The sequence below is a fragment of the Onychostoma macrolepis genome, chromosome 20, assembly GCF_012432095.1.
Source record: "Onychostoma macrolepis isolate SWU-2019 chromosome 20, ASM1243209v1, whole genome shotgun sequence".
NCBI classification, from domain to species: Eukaryota; Metazoa; Chordata; class Actinopteri; order Cypriniformes; family Cyprinidae; genus Onychostoma; species Onychostoma macrolepis.
Genome location: NC_081174.1, coordinates 23,122,930 through 23,142,599, shown reverse-complemented (window position 1 = coordinate 23,142,599; position 19,670 = coordinate 23,122,930). Strand labels below are relative to the sequence as shown.

At 36.0% G+C, this 19,670-nt stretch overlaps 1 protein-coding gene across 3 annotated transcripts in view; it reads right to left on the bottom strand.

Moving 5' to 3' along the window:
- The window catches only part of ncoa1 (nuclear receptor coactivator 1), a 67,534-nt gene that overhangs the window by 37,528 nt on the left and 10,336 nt on the right, over positions 1–19,670 (bottom strand). For 2 of the 3 annotated variants that reach the window (XM_058754925.1, XM_058754927.1), the window contains exons 2-4: positions 18,250–18,421; positions 17,005–17,177; positions 4,004–4,109 (exon numbers count right to left, since the gene is read on the bottom strand). In XM_058754925.1, the coding sequence (XP_058610908.1) occupies positions 4,004–4,101 (98 nt within the window). In that variant the 5' untranslated portion in view covers positions 4,102–4,109; positions 17,005–17,177; positions 18,250–18,421. Of the gene's footprint in view, positions 1–4,003; positions 4,110–10,392; positions 13,267–17,004; positions 17,178–18,249; positions 18,422–19,670 lie in introns of those variants that run through there. The other variant, XM_058754926.1, reaches the window with a different exon arrangement.

Below are 19,670 nucleotides of genomic sequence, written 5' to 3'. Positions count from 1 at the left end.
GTCAGAATTCTAGCTGATAGACAGGTGTTCAAATACTTATTTGCAGCTGTATCATACAAATAAATAGTTAAAAAAATCATACATTGTGATTTCTGGATTTTTTTTTTTAGATTATGTCTCACAGTGGACATGCACCTACGATGACAATTTCAGACCCCTCCATGATTTCTAAGTGGGAGAACTTGCAAAATAGCAGGGTGTTCAAATACTTATTTTCCTCACTGTATATATATATATATATATATGCACATTTTAACTCTGCATTAGCACTGCATTTATGCATTAGCACTCACTTGAAATAATGTCTAAAGCATTGTACTTTACAATGTAAATGAAAACAATAAAAGATTTAATGTACATAACATTTTATTTATTTAATATGATTACTTATTTTTCAGCAAGGACACATTACATTCTATTGCAAATTCCTAAATATTATATAATGGTTTCCACAAAAATATTAAGCAGCACAACTGTTTTCAACTGTGATAATAATGACAAATGTTTCATAATTTCTGAAGGATCATGTGACACTGAAGACTGCAGAAACGGTGTAAAGTAACAGACTAAATATCATTTTAAAATTGCATTTTAAAATATTTTAAAATAGAAAAAAAGTTATTTTAAATTATAATATTTCACAATAATTCCTACTTCAGCCTTGGTGGGCACTTTTAAAAATATTTAATAAAAAATCTTACCAAGCCCAAACTTTTGAAGAGTAGTGCATATTTAAGTATATTCAAAATGTAAACACACAACATGTTTCCTATACAATTAAAACTGCATATATTATAATGATTTATTTAAAACATTTTATTTATATTAAATCTATTTATATATGAAAAATACATATATTTCAATATTTATTTATCAAGCGTTCAGTCACCTGGGGTGAAAAATAAATACATAGATAAATTTCATAAAAACACATGGCAATATCTGCCTGGCTCATGCTAATGAAAATAACATGAATCATCTTAGTTGAAATTGACTTAAATGCTCATTTCAATACACAAAACGAGAATTACAATCAGCTCTCCCTTCCTCTGCTGGCACGTGAACAACCAACTGCACTCGGAGAAAAAAAAAGAAAAGAAAAAAGCCAGCCTGCTGCTGCTCTGTTATGATGTTTTTAAGACAAAGCCTTGAAGTGGTAAAGTTTGGCACAGAGGCTGAGTGGGCATTCTGCAAGGACTTGGGCCCTGAATAATTCATGATGCTCAAAGAGCACTATGATCACAAACAGCCCCTGAACCCCGATTTAGCGGTCTCAGCGCTCTGCCACCTGATAGAGGCAGAGGATTCTGCAGTTGAAAGGAGGAATGCTGGGCGAGGGGAGACTATAGGTGCACTCAGGGACAAACTGTGGGTGGCCTGGAACCAGAGCGAGGCTAAAACACACACTTTTACACAGACGTATCATTGTAGAGCTAATAAGGGTTGGGCTGCGTACGGTCCTTGCACTAGCAGGCATTCCTCAAAGGCTTATGCTGCACATGGGTTATCAAGCTGAGAGGAGACACTGAAAGAGAGAGCGGCTGAATAGGAGAGAGAAAGACAGATGGTCAGGGGCTATGGTGAAGTAATGTTAGATATCAATGGAATGCAAAGGCTTCAGATCTGAGCCCATTTATCATCCAGTCAAAAACAAAAGATCGGCGATGGCAAGGTGAAAAAGCGCTGTAACTGGAGGCGTGCACCGTGTTAAAAGCAACTGAAAAGATTTGACAGAAATGGACGGATTCTAAAGAAACAGAATAAGAGAGTTTCATGTTTATTCTTCAATGCATAAAGAGTATAGGAACGTGTGCATGAGTTTGTGTCTTACACTAACGGTTGTTGTACGTGTGCGAGGATAAATAAATGCTGCTCTTTTGAAGCATCATTTATCAAAGAATTCTGAAAAAAAAAAAACTGCATCACGGTTTCCACAAAAATATTAAGCAGCACAGTGGAAATGTTTCTTGAGCACTAAATCAGCTTATTAGAATGGTCTCTGAAAGATTTATGACTGCCTGAAACAACTGCATTTTAAAATGCATTAAAAACAGATTTTTAAAAACAGCAATAATATTTCACAATTTACTGTTTTTACTGTATTTTGATCAAATAAATACAGCCTTGGTGAGCATAGAAGACCTCTTTCAGAAACATAAAAAAATCTCACCAGCTCCAAACTTTTGAATAGAAGTGCATATGTTCTTGAAAGTCTAAAGCACTTTACTTTGTAAATGAAAACAATAAAACATTACAAATTAAATATGCAATATTTTAATATAATATATATTTTTTTATCAAATCAAAAAACACTTTACAATAACATTCAACATTTATATTTATGTATTTTATCATATATTTATGTAAATAATATATGTATTTATCAAGTGCTCAGTCAACCATGGAAGGAAGGAAATAAAATAATTCTGCCTGGTTCATAATCAAAATTGCATTGATTATTTGCTTAGCGGAAAATAAAAAAATGACTATTTAAAGAATTTAAGACACTAACAATCAGCTCTTTCCTTTCCTCCAGAGTGCGCGTGTGTGACCAATGGCTGCCGTACATGTGCGAGGATGGAGGAAAGTGCTTATCTGTTTTTGGTTGTCCCACTCCTGGGTGAGCAAGTGCATGTACATACGAATGACTTGCAAGAGTGAGCACATGTTAACGTGTGTGTGTGTGTGTGTGTGTGGGAGAAGACGGCAGAGAAAGTAGGTCAGCGCCTCGCCAAGGTTGTGCGCAGGCGCGCTGCTTACACAGGTCAGGGCTCTGCGTGGGGTTGCTGTAGAAACAGGCTGTTACATCAGCCCCGCCAAGGCCCTATGGAAGAGTATCACTCAGCCAGACAGACCAGTTCTCCTCCTACCAACCCTAACACAAGGAAACCTTCAAAAAATGCACTGGCCTGCAATGTTACACCTAAAAACAACCCACTTTTGAACCTATATCGTGCATTGCTCGTGACAGATATATTTGGGATGTGTTAATTTTATTTTTATTTAGTTATTAAGTTTAGCTTTCAGTTTTATTTATTAGGCTGTTTTGTGCACAGAGACCAGGGTTTGAATCTGGTCTGGGCTATGTGCTGATTCCCAATCCCACTGTCCTTTATCCTACTGGCAAAACCCAATAAAACTTAAAGAAAGAAAGAAATAATAAAGAAATGGGGTAAAAATTAAAGTGCCTAAACTGTCACTCTTATTCTAACATTTAAAGACTTTTTATAAAAAAATTTAATTTATTGATAAATTAACAAATGCGGCGAAAATTTAAGTGTCTAAATTGTCACCCATATACTAAAATTAAAAATGTTTTTTAATAAACAAATGAAAAATCTTAACTGTCACCATTATTCTAACATTTAAAAGACTATTTTAATAAACAAATATTTAAAATGTAATTTATTTATAAAAAAAACTAAACTAAACTTTTTTTTTTTCATTTATTGATAAATTAACAAATGCTGTGAAACTTTGAGTGTCTAAATTGTCACCCATATACTAAAATTACTTTTTTTAAATAAATAAAAAATCAAAAACAATTATTGGTAAACAACCAAAAAATCTTAACTGTCGCACTTATTCTAGCATTTAAAAGACTATTTTATTAAACACCTTTTAAAATATTTTATTTATTGATAAACAAAAGCAAAAAAACAAACTGAAATTTAAAAACTGAAATGTCTAAATTGTCGCTCTTATTCTAACAGTTAAAAGACTTCTTAAAAACAACTTATTTGTTAACAATCACAAAAAACTAACAAGAACAAACACACACAAAAAAAACTATTTTTTGTTTACACTTCAAGCATGTCAATTGTTAAAATAGACTACTTGGTGCTATTCGCTGCACTTCCTCTGACACACCTTGACTACACTGTCAGATGTCTGCTTGCAAGTCATTTTATTACATAAAATGACATAACTCCTAAGACCTTATAAAACACGCAGTAATGTGAAACACTTCGAACTGGAGGCGAAAGACATTCTTATACTTCACCTGGGACCAGAGGTATCACATGGAGAGCCCTTCCTCTTCCGTGACTCTGGGGTGTTTGGGTCAAGGGCATTCTCCCCTGCAGCACTCATTTTCAGCATATGCACACCTGCAAAACAGGGTAGTTACAAGTCAGCCAATGGAGTCAAGTCTGAAGGAACCATTCTACTAAATAAACACAAAGCAGGACAATGATGTTAAATCATCCAGTGAAGAAAACAATAGAAACGAGTCAGTAATGGCAGTTGTCATTGTCTGATAGCCATGTGTTGTTGTTTATAACTGATTTGATAATATCTTCTAGAACTGCAAAATAATGGAGGAAACAGGATCCCAGGCACCACTTCTGACCAACAGGTTCTGGAAGACCAGCAAACTTCAAGTTAAACCAGTTCTGAAAAAGGGCTACAGCGATTCGTCGACACCATCGATTACGTTGATTATGAAAATACGTCGATTAGCATGGGATGCGTCGATGCGTTGCACCTTTAGCCACGCCCATTGCGCGAGCATGCAGTTATCCCTACCTAAGACTTTTTCTGCCATGGTTAACACAAAACAAGACTCTACAGCAGAAGGTAAAGGCTAGGATGGCAACGTCACTTCATAGACTTGCGTTCATAGAGCAATTTATTATTATACGACCATCAGAACCTCATATATATAGCCGAACTGACGCCTTTACATTGTCAAGATTCCCAACTGCATTCTCGCATTCAAAGCAGCTGTTCATTCATACAGATATTCAAGTAGATGTTTTAATCTGCTGAATAAATAAAACAACTGCTGTCAGTCCCAAACAGTAACTGTTAATGCAGCCATAAAGTGCATTTCTATTGATTGTATTGTATCACTGCCCTGTTATTCTTTCGCTTTCTTTCTTTCTTTCTTTCTTATTATTTCTTTCTTGCTTCCTTGCTTTCCTTTTCTTTCTTTATTTTGTATTAATTATTTATTGGTTATTTTTATTTTTCTCTCTTCTTATTTTTTATTTAATGTTTTCTTTCTTTCAATTAAATTTTTTATTAATTATTTATTGTTATTATTTCTTTCTTTTTCTCTCTTTTCTTGTTATTTTTTTCTTTATTTATTGTTATTTTCTTTTTTCTTTCTTTGTTATAATTTATTTTTTGTAAAGTATTAATTATGAGAAAATGTTTGAATGAAATATTAAAAGATTAATAGCAGAAGTTACTGTTATTATTTATTGATAGTTTAACTAAAGAATTAATCAACTGATAAGAAAATAATAAATGGATTAACGGAAAAATAATCGATAGATTAGTCGACAATAAAAATAATCGTTAGCTGCAGCCCTATTCTGAAATAGTCTCATATTTCTGTAAACACTATGACTAGTAACATATCTCAACCTGATTGAGAGCAACAGTCAGATGACTCCATATCAGGCATAGACTGAGGTGACAGCTCGTTCCCGCTAGCAATACGCATAAATCGATGGCTCCTTGTGGGAGAAACGTAAATCTGCTGTGAAAGGGTTTGCTAATTGAAAGCCTTCTTTGATCTGTGGTGCTATCCACCCAGTGCTACCATTTAACCCACGCTGTGCACTGCTAAAAGAGGCAACCGCTAAACCGCCATTCGTGAAGATACTGTGTGCGTATAAAGGGCTGGTCACACTACACCTTTCGTTACATTGACTTCCATTCATACGTATGCAAACGCAGCAGACAAGAAACGCAAGCTCATGCGAAGCTCAAGTTTGGTGAACTGCCCTGTGAATTTCTTACTACATGAAGATGTTAATGGAAGATTGCCGTAGCCTTCTAGCTGAACTAAAGGAATTCAAACTTCAAATCTGCAGCAAAATGGAGATGACATTTTTACATTTTGAATGTATTTGTAGAATTGTTTTAAAAAAAATTTAATTTTTGAGATACTATTTTCATTAAAAAAATCTTCTAATTACTGTAACAAAAATCAAGCTTTCTGATTTAGTAAAATCAACAAATTAAATTCACTACCAAAAAAAAAAAAAAAAAACGATGCACACACTGGCGTTTTAAAGTTTGGGGTCAATAGTTTTTTTTTTTAATTTTGTGAAATATTATTACAATTTAAAATAACCATTACTATTTGAATATTAAAAAAAAAGAAAAAAAAAATCATTCTAATATGCTGATTTGGTGCTCAAGAAACACCACTTCAAAAGAACAGCATTTATTCGAAATAGAAATGTTTTGCAACAAAATAAATGTCTTTACTGTTACTTTTGATCAATTTAATGTGTCCCTTTATGAATAAAAGTATAAAAGTGTCTATTTCTTTCTTTCAAAAAAGAAAAAAAAATGACTGGCCCTCTTTTCATATATTACAAATGAGAATGAGATTGTATTCTGAAAAAAAAAAAAACATTTTAAAAAATGCTAGAATCACAACATCCAATTTTCTATGTCCTGTTTACTTGCAAATGTTCTCCACAAGCATCAGGTGTCCTCAGTGGCAGTATGTAACCATAGAAACAGGACACATTCAAGCTGCACATAAGGGAATCCTAAAGAGCATTCGCAGCATTATGTGATAGTGATACAACAAACTTACATACCATTGCACAAAATTCCACTGAAGGTATTCAGAACCAATACATGTTGACTTGTCCAACCCTTCATAACATAGAACAACTCTGTAGCTACTGATATTGACTAAACAACCATGCTAGGATAGAAAGCTAGAATTTATTCTAGCTAAAAAGACTTCAGTGATGATGAAAAGCAAGGTCGTTACTGCAATACAAATAATATGGTGAATATGGTTGGCTGTGGCTGACCTCAGGTGAACTGCACTTACATGGCAAGACCACACTTGAGACAGCACTAAATTCCACCAGATAAACAATATCAATCTGATGTTCAATGAAATAAAAGCCCCAAGTTAAAAGAAATGAGAGCTAGATACATTTGAAAACAACAACAACGAATAAATAAATTAATTAATATATTATAAGTAAGTGTTTCGTCACCTTTTACATGATAGCACCTGATCCAGTTCCCCTGGAGCAGGTTACACCACCCCATAATTTGGTGACTTCAACAGCAATTGTTCACCTAGGAAGGCCAACTGAAACTGAACTCTGAATTAATTCCTGCTCTAACTGCAGCTCTGACAATCCCTTCAGTTTCAAGAAGATCATTCGCCATATCTTGTGTTTGGTTTCTCCACTTGGGGAGGCCACAACCCAAACCAGAGCCTGGATCCTCAGGCATAGTCCGCTTTGATCTGGAGGGCCTGAACAGGCTGCTATTGTGGGTCTGTTGAAAACCTCCAGCGGCCCCTAATCCCTGGCAGCTCCATTTCCAACAAATTCACCTCAAACAGGCCCATTTAAGTTGAGGAGAAAAAAAAAGAAAAGAAAAAACAGTATTTAGGCTGTTTTTAAAATTTAAACACTTGAACAGCCATTTTTGGAGAAAAAAAAACAAGTGATTTTCTTGTATTACAAGCTTTAGCACTGACACATTCCACAATGTCAATCACCATTGAAGGATGTGAATATAATACCTATACTTAAAGGATTAACAACAAGCATTTACAATCTATAATATTATAAATCCCTAATTCACACATATTCTTTAGGAACGTTTGGAGGAACTAAGGGCACACTACCCCATTTTTTGAGGCCCCTGAGCCTTCACTTCTTTGCTCTGGAGAATGTGAAACATGACCATGCATGTGAACATGCAAAATTGTTCAGAAATTAGGCTAGATCCTAAAAGAAATTCCACCAGGACATAATGATTCCCGTGCATGTGCGGCCCTTACTGTAATTATCAACAGCTTGCGCCAGTGTGTTCAGTGCTCAGTTCAGCCCTGCTCAGTCAAGTGTTGAGGAAAACAGGTAATGAAGATACCTGTGCTTAGACTTGAGAATAACCAGTCACATTTCTCATGTTGCATAAGCTATCTGTATCAGCTAAAGCTGACGTCAAAAGAAATGGACATGTGACTTACACAAAAACATCTGTGGAAACCTAGTATATTTTACCTTCAACTTCCCAAACCTTAAGAAACATTGGGTAGTTTACAGAACATTTTTCACAATTTCTAGCTTTTTAAGCTAATGGGAAGTCAAATCATTGTTAGCAGGACACCATTTCTGTCCCTCAATATTCCAGAGGAGTGATATTCCAATATATCAAAGCATGTCTGTTCACATTACAATACAACTGCATTGTAGTTTAAGAAAAACAATATTTTGCATAAGTCACATTTGTCTTTCAACCAAGTTAGTCTTTCTCTTACCGTCTGCAGTTTTCTGAAGCTCATATTTCATGCTAGATAAGAAATATTTGGCAATGTCCAATCTGATTTCAAATTCCCTCACCAAATGCAGAAGATATAACACGTTTTAACCGCTAAGCTGTACGAAAGAAGTTGACGAAACAGTCATGAATCGTGTCTATAGGTCAGCTTAGTCCTGTTTATAAACTCTGAGTCATCAGTCTTTGGTTGAGAAGGTTTGCATGTAAGCTGATGCTTCTATCTTATATCTGCTAATAAGTTGTGGGACAATTTAATGGAGCTATAATTAAATCTCTTTGAAAGCAATGGATAAGAGAGAGCATACTGTATCTTTTTCTGCCAAGAGGCAAAAAACCCTTAATTTTTAAGCACTGCCATCATGTGACACTAATGTCCAAATACACTATTTCTTTTTATTGATACACATCTCCCATCTTTGCATTTGCTGATAGTAGAAGAATATCATGAGACTTCATACCCATTATCATAAGAGTTTACAAAATCAACAGATATTGATAACTTGTATTAATGATTTATCAATACCAGCACATACATACAAAACACACGCTCACACACAAACAAGCAATGTTATGATGCCCACTACAAGTTAAAATAAATTTAAATGTTTTTAAATTTAGCTTCACCAGGCAGACAAACATGTGTATACTTGTGTATGTGTGTGTCTCTCTCTTTCTCTTTATATCATGGGTGTGACGTTTCCCTGGCGCCAATCGGCTACCTGTGCTGGCTGGCTGCTGACCTGGTTATGGGAGGTCCTTTGTCAGTGTGAATGCTGTCCTCGGGGCAACCTGCCGCCCAGTCATCAGACGTCTGAGTTTTGATGTCTCACTGCATAGTTTATAAGCATACATAAATGTGCTGGGTGAATATGCGTGGCATACCTCAGGGCCTAGTACTTTGCCCACTCTTATTCTTGATAAACACACCATCGGTGGACTCTATGATAAAGCACAAAGCTTGTCCTATCACTGCACATACTACACAAGACTACCCATCATTTCAGTCTGACAACATCATGATCCCGACTTGTATCTATGACTGCATTTCAAATCTCAGCCTGAACAAATAGTCACTACCTTTAGGGTTCAACAATACTACTCTGAGAAAGAAACCTGAGGGTAGTGTGTTTGATGTTAAAGTTAAAGTTCACTGCCAACATGTTGAGGACTAGTCTCGCAGATTTGTTTTACAACATCAGAAAACTGACCCCATGTGTCTAGGTATGCTGCACAGTTTTTAGTTCAGGCTCTCAGATGTCCTAAAAGAGAAAACTGACTATAGATGATAATAAAAGTTTGATAAAGCCGTGCTTCTAAACCCTTTTGATTTCAAGAACCCCCACAGTTCACAAGAATATTCAAAGGTTATTTTAAAGGTTATTTTAAAACTTTTTATGTCATCTTGAGACCCCTTGGAAGTTTGCTGAGGCCCCTAGTGGGCCCAAGCCCTCTGTTTGAGAACCGCTGCTCTTAAGTCTATAATAGCACCCCTTGTGGTAACACTGAGAATGCAATTCATATTTGTGTCACAATGTGAATTTCAGAATGTGTATTGAGTGAAAGTGAGCTTGCACAGGTAGAAGCATTCACTTACTCACATAGAGTATGTTTTGGGTTTAAGAAAATTATCAGTACTAAAGCAAACTATTTAACTCTAATTTGACACAAATGTTTTAATAAACACCATTCAGAGTTTTCCCTATTTAACACTGATGAAACATTCATAAAGAACACACTATGAAGAACACTTCACTTCAACAAAATCAAGAGGATCTCATTCTTTCTACTAGTACAAAAATACAAATCCTCACCATCATCCTCAATACATCCACAACGACATTTTACAACGCAAACACTTTAATCCACGCTCACTTTGGTCACTCACTCTCCATGCTAATATGTGAATTCTCCTCGCACTTCCTTCAGCAGACAAACAAACTATGAAAGCCCTGGGAGGCCTGCAGTCGCCTCACATGCTCGGCACACACACTCTCCCATGCGTATGTGCACGCACACACAGTCGGCCTGAAGGTAAACAACCTACTTATGGGAGAAAAAACAGTGGGAGGGATTTCCCTTTTCACTCTCTCTTTCTCTCGCTCACTCACGCACCTGAGGCAGGGCTCAGCTGTCACCTATGAAGTTGGCCAACTCAGCCTGTCCGGTCAGAGAACGGTCCACGACAGTTGCGCTAACCCCTCTGTCAGCATGAGCTATGGCTGCGTGTCTTGCCATTTCCCAGGATGCGGGGCTCCTTCTCGTCGAGAGCTACACTAATCACCTCGCGCGCAGACAGAACAGCAACGTATGTCACTGAGCGAGAGGGAGAGACCACCATGCACTGAAGGAGAGGGGATGAAAAGTATTGTTTACACACTCTTATCAGTGCTCACGCCAGGCGAAAAAAGAAAATTCGTCTCATAAATGTGAGCTAATAGGGCACAGCTCAACAGGAGAGAGGGAGAGGCCCTCGTAGAGGAGACCAGCGGCAGAGCGATGAGGTTTCAAAACAGACAAATCCCACGGCTGACTGCATACACCCGTCCCCTTCTGTCCGTCAGTGGTTTGCTCCATGAGAAGTCGTGGAGTCACTGTTGCTGTCTACCTCCCCATAGCAATACAGAGAGAGAAAATGTATACAGCTCTCCCTGAAAATCTGAACACAGTGTGAGGCTGAAGCAACAGTCGTGACTCATTCTTTGATGATGCGCCAATTAAATTCAATATTTTTCAAAGAATCGTGAGCTTCCCTGAGCAGAAATTTTACCAAATTATTTTTTTAAATTGTATAAAATTATCCAAGGCATGTGCAAAACAACATTTTCAAAATGGATTAGTTAAGAGTTTGTCTGAATGAAAAAGCCCTTAATTAGGCTGTTTTCAGGTTCACCTGACTGGACTTGACTAAATCACTGACGGGTAATACTCGAGAGAGAGATTATATATATAGATATATATAATTTCTTTTAGCAAGTACATTTTTTTTTGTCTATTTCTGAATAAATCCACCTTAAAGAGGGGGTACAACGCTGTTTACACTGTTAAAGAGTTGGATTCTCATGCTAAGCATGGACAAAGTTTCAAAAAACAATTTGGAGGTATGACAGAGTATTTCTGTGACAAAAATCTTACATCCAGGTTCGTACAAGTTTCGGAGAGTTTTTTTTTTCGATCGTGGCTCTTGATGACGTAAACGAGGGTGGATCCTTATATGGGCATTTCTCCTGGAAGAACGCGCCCGTGCACGCATCGACCACAGCGAGAGAAAGAGCACGCTTCATTCGGCTGCACTGCACAGGACTCGCTCGGAAAGAATGTCTCTAAAGAAGTGTATTTTTAGTTGTGAGGGAAAGATAACCTTGTTCAGCTTCCCGAAGATCCCAACAGTGGATGCAGTTGGTTTTTCTGGGGCAGCAACGGAGTTTCTCAAGTGTGTTTGTTGACGAACGTTTTATAAATAAGGCCCAGTTCGACGCTGGATTCGCACATCGTTTGATACTGAAAGATGGAGCGGTCCCAGCTATAAAATCCCGGCCATGATTCAGAACTGCAGAAGGTAAGTGAAACGGCATCAAATGTCTCTGTCTTGTTGGCAATTGGCGCTCAAGTGATCGTCACTCTTTAGCTCCGCCCACAGCGCACCTCCAGGAGCTCGGCTTTTTTCGGAGAGAATCATAAAGCTGTATCTTTCTTTTATAAATATGATATAACTAAAGACTTTTTGAAGATATGAAGGATGCAATACTACTCTATAGGTACTCAAGATTAACATGAGATTGGTTGAAACTATGTGTGGTATGCCCCCTTTAAGGTTGGGGTACATGTGTCTTTTTGCTGTGGCATCTTCACTGATTTATATTAAGTAAAGGTAAGAATAACTAATATTGTTAGTAATATTTGAACATTTATTGGACTGTAGCAACTTAGGTTTGCTTGATTATCCTTTTTTTATTTGTTTTTTTTTTTAGAAAAATCATGTTAAATATATCAAATATGATACATCTGGCTTTTGAAGAATGTTTGTGTACATCTTTAAATCATCATTGCATTGTATTATATGTTTTGCCCTCATGAGTTATACATGAGATATAGGCCTACAGTGATATTTCTGATACAAATCTCATTAATTTACATTATAAACTATAAGAATTGTATCTTACGTCTTGACCAAATAAATATCAGCAAATCACCAAATTGCATATTTTCACTCAGTTTGGTCCTCTGAAAAAAAAAGAAAAGTGTGATTTTTTTTTTTTTCCTGAGCTTCATATTCTCCTATATCATCATACCAATTGGATCATAAAAGCCTGATGTATCAAATACGATACTCAAAAACACATGCGTAAACATTTTTACAATTCGTCTTTTTATATTTCGGCTAGAGTTCAATAAAATGCTCTATTTCTGAGTGTGTAAAACATTCTTTTCATATGTCTAGCTTTACAGGGTTAAGAAAGAAATAGTCCAATGCAGCAGGGCTTTTTAACACAGAAGCTATAGTCTCAGCAATATGCACTAAGTGACATAACTATAGAGAGACAGGATCTGAACAGCTCTAAATTACAGTGTCAGCTTCAACAGCATGCAAACAAGTCTGGCTTAAAATGAGGTCAGTGGATTCTTATTCAGTTTGAGAAATAAAGAATCAATGTTCGTTATTTTAAAACCGTGTTTACTTTGATGGTGATCATAAAAGAACACTTCTATTGAAATCTACCTCTGTTCAGTGTCTTCATTCATGCACACATTCTGCTTGTGCACACGGACCAATGACACAAACAAAGCTGCACACACAAAACTGCATGCTTCTGTTTTATAGGTTTAAAAACCGAAGTAAACTCAGAATCTGTTTGAACACCACTGTGCTACACCATAGCTTTTCTTTTCTATTCAGTGTAATTGCACCCTTGAGTATGCACTTGATTTTCCAATAGTCTCCATAGTATTATTTCACCTCCTCTGACCTCAGGCTGCAGTCTTGCAAATACAAATGAAACGCTGAATATTAATCATGAAGAGAGCTCTTTTTTTTCCTGAGCCTCATCAGCATTAAATTACCCAAACCTTACTGTATAACACTGTACTGTTGACGTGAGAAAAAGATCACGGGTTCCATAACACAAAACACATGTCAAACGAAATCTGATAATTATGGGGAAAATTGTTGGGAGAGAATAACCTAAGCATGCGGAAGCAGTAAAGAGAAATCTGATGACTACGGCTAAGAAACCAGGTGTCAGAGCATTGTACAATCAAGCACAAACACCTTTAAAGAAAACACAGGCACACTCATGCAATCATCATATAAGCTAAACAAACTGCCTTTTTCCAAACTGAGTTGAGAAGCCATTAGGGTCTTTGACTAATTCATGCAAGTCAGTGATTACCCTCATATTAAGAGGGAGGTCTGTCAATTCAGCTGGTTTCCAAGCAACTAAGTAATTAGCATGAGCATTTATCCATACATTAGGAAATGGAGTAAATTACATTTTAGTCGTGGGTTTTTGCATTTGATTACAGCTTGTATAATACCAGTAACCAGGATGTAAACATACCATCTGACAGCTTCAACCTACATCTGTGTGTGTATGTTGTATGATCTGCATCTTAAAAGATTTAGAATGTACAACATGCACACAGGAACACAGGTAAATGCTGCTGAATTTTTGTGTGATCAACTAATTTATCACATTTTTATTTACTTTTATTTACAGAAATGAAAGTGTGGAGGAAGAATAAAGCACTCTGTCTCACTCCTCTAAGCTGTGCTACGGTAAATCTTTTATTTAATGTAGCTGGTGGGATTTACTTGCAATAATCTTATTAACTGGGTCTACTATGAATTAAGAATATAAGTCTGTTTGTGAAAATTGAATGAATTACACTTTTTCCAAAATTAAAGCAAACACGGCACAATCCTAGACTAAAATATCTGTTACAAAACTAAAAAAGGTCTGCACTATCATGAAATATATAAAATGCTATTAGGTGAGTTTCTGTATCAAATGTTCTTAACTTCTACAATCCATCTCTCTTTGCCCATACTTGATGATTAAAGTGGTCATATTATGCGCTTTCAATTTTTCCTTTTCTTTAGTGTGTTATGTAGCTGTTTATGCATGTATAAGATCTGCAGAGTTACAAAGCTCAAATTCTCCCACAAGAGGATTTATTCCATCTAAAAGAGAAGGCTGATCCAGACCAGGCTAAAACGCCTCATTAAAACACACCCCCACATGTCTACAACACAATGTGGAAATATTTGCACAATTCCGCCCAAATGTGCACACAAAGAAAGAAGGCGTGGTTTCAGTAACCGCAGTAGTGTTGATGCAGCCATGTCAGGCAAAAGCACTTTATTTGGCCTTCCGGAAGTAGATGCAGTTAGGAATCATTAAGATTACTTTACAGAACAGCACAACCCAAATGTTTGAATTTGTGCAACGCATTTTGTGGACGACAGTTTTGTGAACCTAGAAGAGTACAAGGCTCACTGTGTCTGTCAAGCGAATCTGTACCCCTTTCAGCTTAAACTGATGGTAAAACTAACGACATTATTAACTGTCTTTACATTTCTTTTGAAAGCTGAAGCTCGTGATTATGGTGAGGGGCGTTACATTTCCGACGCGTGCTCTGTTGTTCGGCCAATCACAATGCACTGGGTCAACTGGCCAATCAGAGCAGACTGTGCTTGTCGGAAGGAGGGACTTTGTAGAAAACGATGCGTTTGAGAGAGGCGGGGAATAGAGGAACTACAATAATGTACAGTATTTGAAAAATAATGTGTTTTTTGAACATTAAAGCTTGTCAACGTATTCTGTTACACCAAATACACAAAATAATGATCTTTAAAATAGCATCATATGACCCCTTTAATATACATGAGGATCTGTAATTTAGACTAATTAGATTTCAGTGTGGGCGGAACTAGAAAATATCAAAGACAAGAATATAGCAATCAACAAAAGCGTAAGCATGCATACATTAAAACCATGCTAATACCTAAGTGTGAGTGTGAAAACTTTACTGCAAAATAAGAGCGCGCAGACAGATGCAGTGCAGGCACAATTGGGTTTCACATTACCATGACAACTGTAGGCTCTGTTGAACTACCACTACACATCTAGTATAAGCAAATGCAGAAAACACCATGCAGTGGGGCCAGGAAAAGTGTTACACCTACACCGACTGTCCCCAGCACCGATCATTCATATCTGAAACCTTACTTGTTTGAACAGAAACTACTGTCTTATGGACACAATTTATCGGTAAACTTTGCAGTGATGACAATTAGTTGGCAGTTGTGACTTTAACAATAAGAGAACTATGATAGCTACAGTTTTGGAAGCTACTTCTACTTTTACATTTATTCATTTAATATATGTCTTTATCCAAATAAGAAAAATACAAGCAGAAGTGAAACTATTGTGTGCCAAGATACAAGCTACTGAATATTTTTAGAAAGCTACACAAGTTCCAAAAAAAAAAAAAAAAATGGGTGTAATATAATTATATGGCAATTATATAATTTAAACAAATAGAAAAAGCAGTAACATCTTTAGAATACCATTCAAAAGTTTCAGAGGTCAGTAAGATTTCACAATGTTTTTTAAAGAAGTCTCGTGCTCACCAAGGCTGCATTTATTTAATACAAAAATACAATATTATTGTGAAATATTATTACAAAGTATTTTCTATTTGAATATATATTAAAATGAAATTTATTTCCGTGATGGCAAAGCTAAGTTTTCAGCAGCCTTTACTCCAGTCTTCAGTGTCACATGATCATTCAGAAATCTTTCTAATATGCTGATTTATGCTCAAGAACCATTTATTCTTATCATCAATGTTGTTCTCAACAAACAGTTGTTGTTATCAATGTTGTTATCAACAAACAGTTGTGCTGTTTAATATTTGATACATTTTTTAAGGATACTAAATAAAAGTATTCATTTATTTTCCGGCAAAATCTGAAAGACCCAAAACTCTTGAATGGAGGTGTATTAAACATTTTATATTTTTAATTCACTGTAAAACAATGTATGGTCAAACCATCTGAATCAATAAAATGAATACTAGGGCTCCACGATATATCGCATGCAATTGTCACGCGCATCTCGTCAGTAAAGCCGGTTCCGTGATTAGCAGTAAATCTCCATCACCTGTTTTCAAATGGAGTGGCATTTAATACACAGAGCTGTAGTTCACTGACAAGCTACGCAATTGTCGGTGAACTACGGCTCTGTGTATTAAATGGCGCTCCATTTGAAAACAGGTGACGGAGATTTATTACTAATCACAGAACTGGCTTTACTGAAGAGATGTGCATGACAATCGCATGCAATATATCAGGCAGCCCTAATGAATACCCAATATTATGTTACGAGGATCTGATTTTTGCCTCTGCACATGAGGCTACATGTGTAATGTAATGTGACATAAACAACGGTGATGTAACGTTTAGTCATGCCGCCACTACTGGAGAAAATAGCTTGTTACTGGAAGCGCTGCACTATTTTGAAAACAGCTGAGCTACTGTCACGCCACTAAGAATGCAGTCCAATTAGTACAACTTGTAGTTATTTACTCCAAAACACTGGATGATAATGTAAACATTCCCTCCAATAAAAAAGCTTGTTAATGCTGGATCCACAGTTTCAGCTGTTGCCAATTCAGGTTATTTTTTAATACAGCTTCGAGCTTCTGCATGATTTGCCAACTTACTTGATCTAGGGCTCCAGAGGGATGCTCATTGAGGGGAACACTATGGCTGTGGTCCACTGGGTTTATGAGGTGGGAGAAATCTCAAGGAGAGGGGGCTACGGCGCCACACCCTCCCTGTCATGTAGAACCATCCCACCGGGGGGAGGCAGCAGAGAATGGACACCCAATGTAACCTGTGCAAGAAGCAAACCAAGCACAAGAACAAAGCAGTAGAATATGGTTATCAGTCCTATGGTGTCCTATATTGTTACCTACTGTTGAAACAATTAATTAAAAAAATAAAACATGTACTTAAAAAAAAAATAATAATAATAATCAGTAATTAAAATGAAGCTGAAACTAAAATATAATATTTAAATTACTGAAACTTAGAACAAAATTAAAAAGAAAATTGAAAATATGTAATATAAAAACTAATTCAAAATTTTAAAAACTCTATAAAAGTATATAAATAATACTAAAATAATACTGCAGTACTGTTGTCACCCATAACCTGTCAGATTTCACAAAAGAACTGACTGGTGGATATAAAAACTTGCTTATTTTTTTGCTTTAAAAGGTAGCATATATATTTAATTATTTTAAATTAATCATTTGTCATTATTTTTGTTTGTATTTTGTCTATTTATTTATTTTTAAATAAACTAAACTACTTGGCATTTACCTATCAGTGTAACCTGCAAAAGCAAGCAGAAGTTAAGAAACATCAAGCATACATGAAAGTCATGCTATCAGTGAATATGAAAATTCTGCACACTTAGACAGTCTAGTCATAGATTCAAGTGTGTGCAAAATCATTTTTTGCATTGCCATAGCAACTGTAAGGTCTATTACACTACATCTAGTTTTAAGCCACATGAATAAAGCCTAACTACGGCTTAGCAAAGTGTTTATGCAATTGCACCATATCCACATCTATAACCTGCTGCACATCAGCACAAATTGTGACTTCATGGAGGACCTTGATGGTTAAAAAGTGGGCAAACATTTCCAGCCCATGAAAAAAAGACAGCATTTGTGACTTTCATCAGTATTGTATGTCTACAGCAATGGAAGTGAATGTTTTAAAAAGACTTTTTAGCTTTAGTATCACATACAAAATGGGTCTAGATCCAAATTTTTTAAAAAGTAGTCAGTAGGTGCTTTAAATGAAAGTTACTGAAGTGTACAGAGAAAATCTAGCTTTTTAATACCGGAGGTCACTGGGTTGACTGAGGTCTGTAAAACCCAACGTGGCTGACTTACTTGATCTAGGGCTCCAGAGGGATGTTCATTGAAGGGAACACTATGGCTGTGGTCCACTGGGTTTATAGGATGGGAACTGGAGGACAGAGAGGGGGTTACGGAACCATACCCTCCCTGTCATGCAGAACCATCCCACTAGGGGAGGCAGGAGGAAATGGGCACTCAATGCAACCTGCAGATAAACCACAAGAAAAAATTAACTGGGGTTGAGGGAATACAATCAATTCCACAGTCATCAAAACGGCAAATCACTGTCATTGTGAAAGCCCCTTAAGACACACATTATTTAACATTGATGAAAGCCAGCACTGTCTCAAGCTTTGCCATGAAGTTTCATGAAAATAAAGAGGTTATAAAATGAGGAGCCAATCTATTTGGATACTGGCTTCAGGCAAGCAGCTGATCGGCGCTGAGCTGTGATCAAATCTGATGATTTGTATACAGCGAGAAGATGAAAGCAAAGATTTCCTGCTGTGTTAATTAAGAACCTTTTACTTTACCTCAACAGATGTGAGACCTAGGGCAGAGAGCACTGATGGTTTGATTGAATGAGTGCTTGTGTGCGTTCTAGATTATAGCAACTAGGAAACCATAAAGCTTTTGACTTCAGATGGGCCTTTGTTCTTGTTCGAGACCAGTATTCTCTACCAACTGTATTGATTCTCATTGGGGCCCTTGAGGAATTTGAAGTGTAGGCTATCAATCTAAAGCACCAGTGGGATCATTTCTTTTCATTTTTTAAAGAACAAGGCTACCAGCAGATTTAAAACAAAAAACTGTAGGAATACATTTATTAATAATGAATGTTTTAAGTTTATTTTGCACAAGGTAGGTATAAAAACATGACAAACAAACAAACAAAAAGAATAATAAATAATACAATCCATATACTGTGCAGGGAGAGGCAGAAAACCCAAAGGGCTTATTTAGAGCCTCTACCTAAACAATGAAAAACAAATAAATTAATAAAACAAAACAAAAATTTTTTTAACTAGATTACAAAAACAAATATATAAATACAAATTAATTACAAGATACAAAAAGAGAAAAAACATAAATAATATACTCAAAACAAAGCATCTATAATACATAAAATACAAGATACATTTTTACAAAACAGCATTTAAATGATCCTTTATTCTTCTTTTATAACATATTAAAGAGGAACATTTTTTTGCTAGATGAGATAAATCATTCCATAATTTAATACCCCTAAATCTTATCAAGTATTGACCTCTACAAGTGAGAACTTTAGGAAAATGAAAATTTGAAGATTGACGAGTTAAATAACTATGAACCTGTGAATTTACTTTAAAATACATTCTAAATTGCTCTGGAATGTTACCCTCACTTGTAAGTATTAATATCATAAATGGTAAGAACCTAAAGTTCATGAAATAAAGAAACAGATGAAGTATATT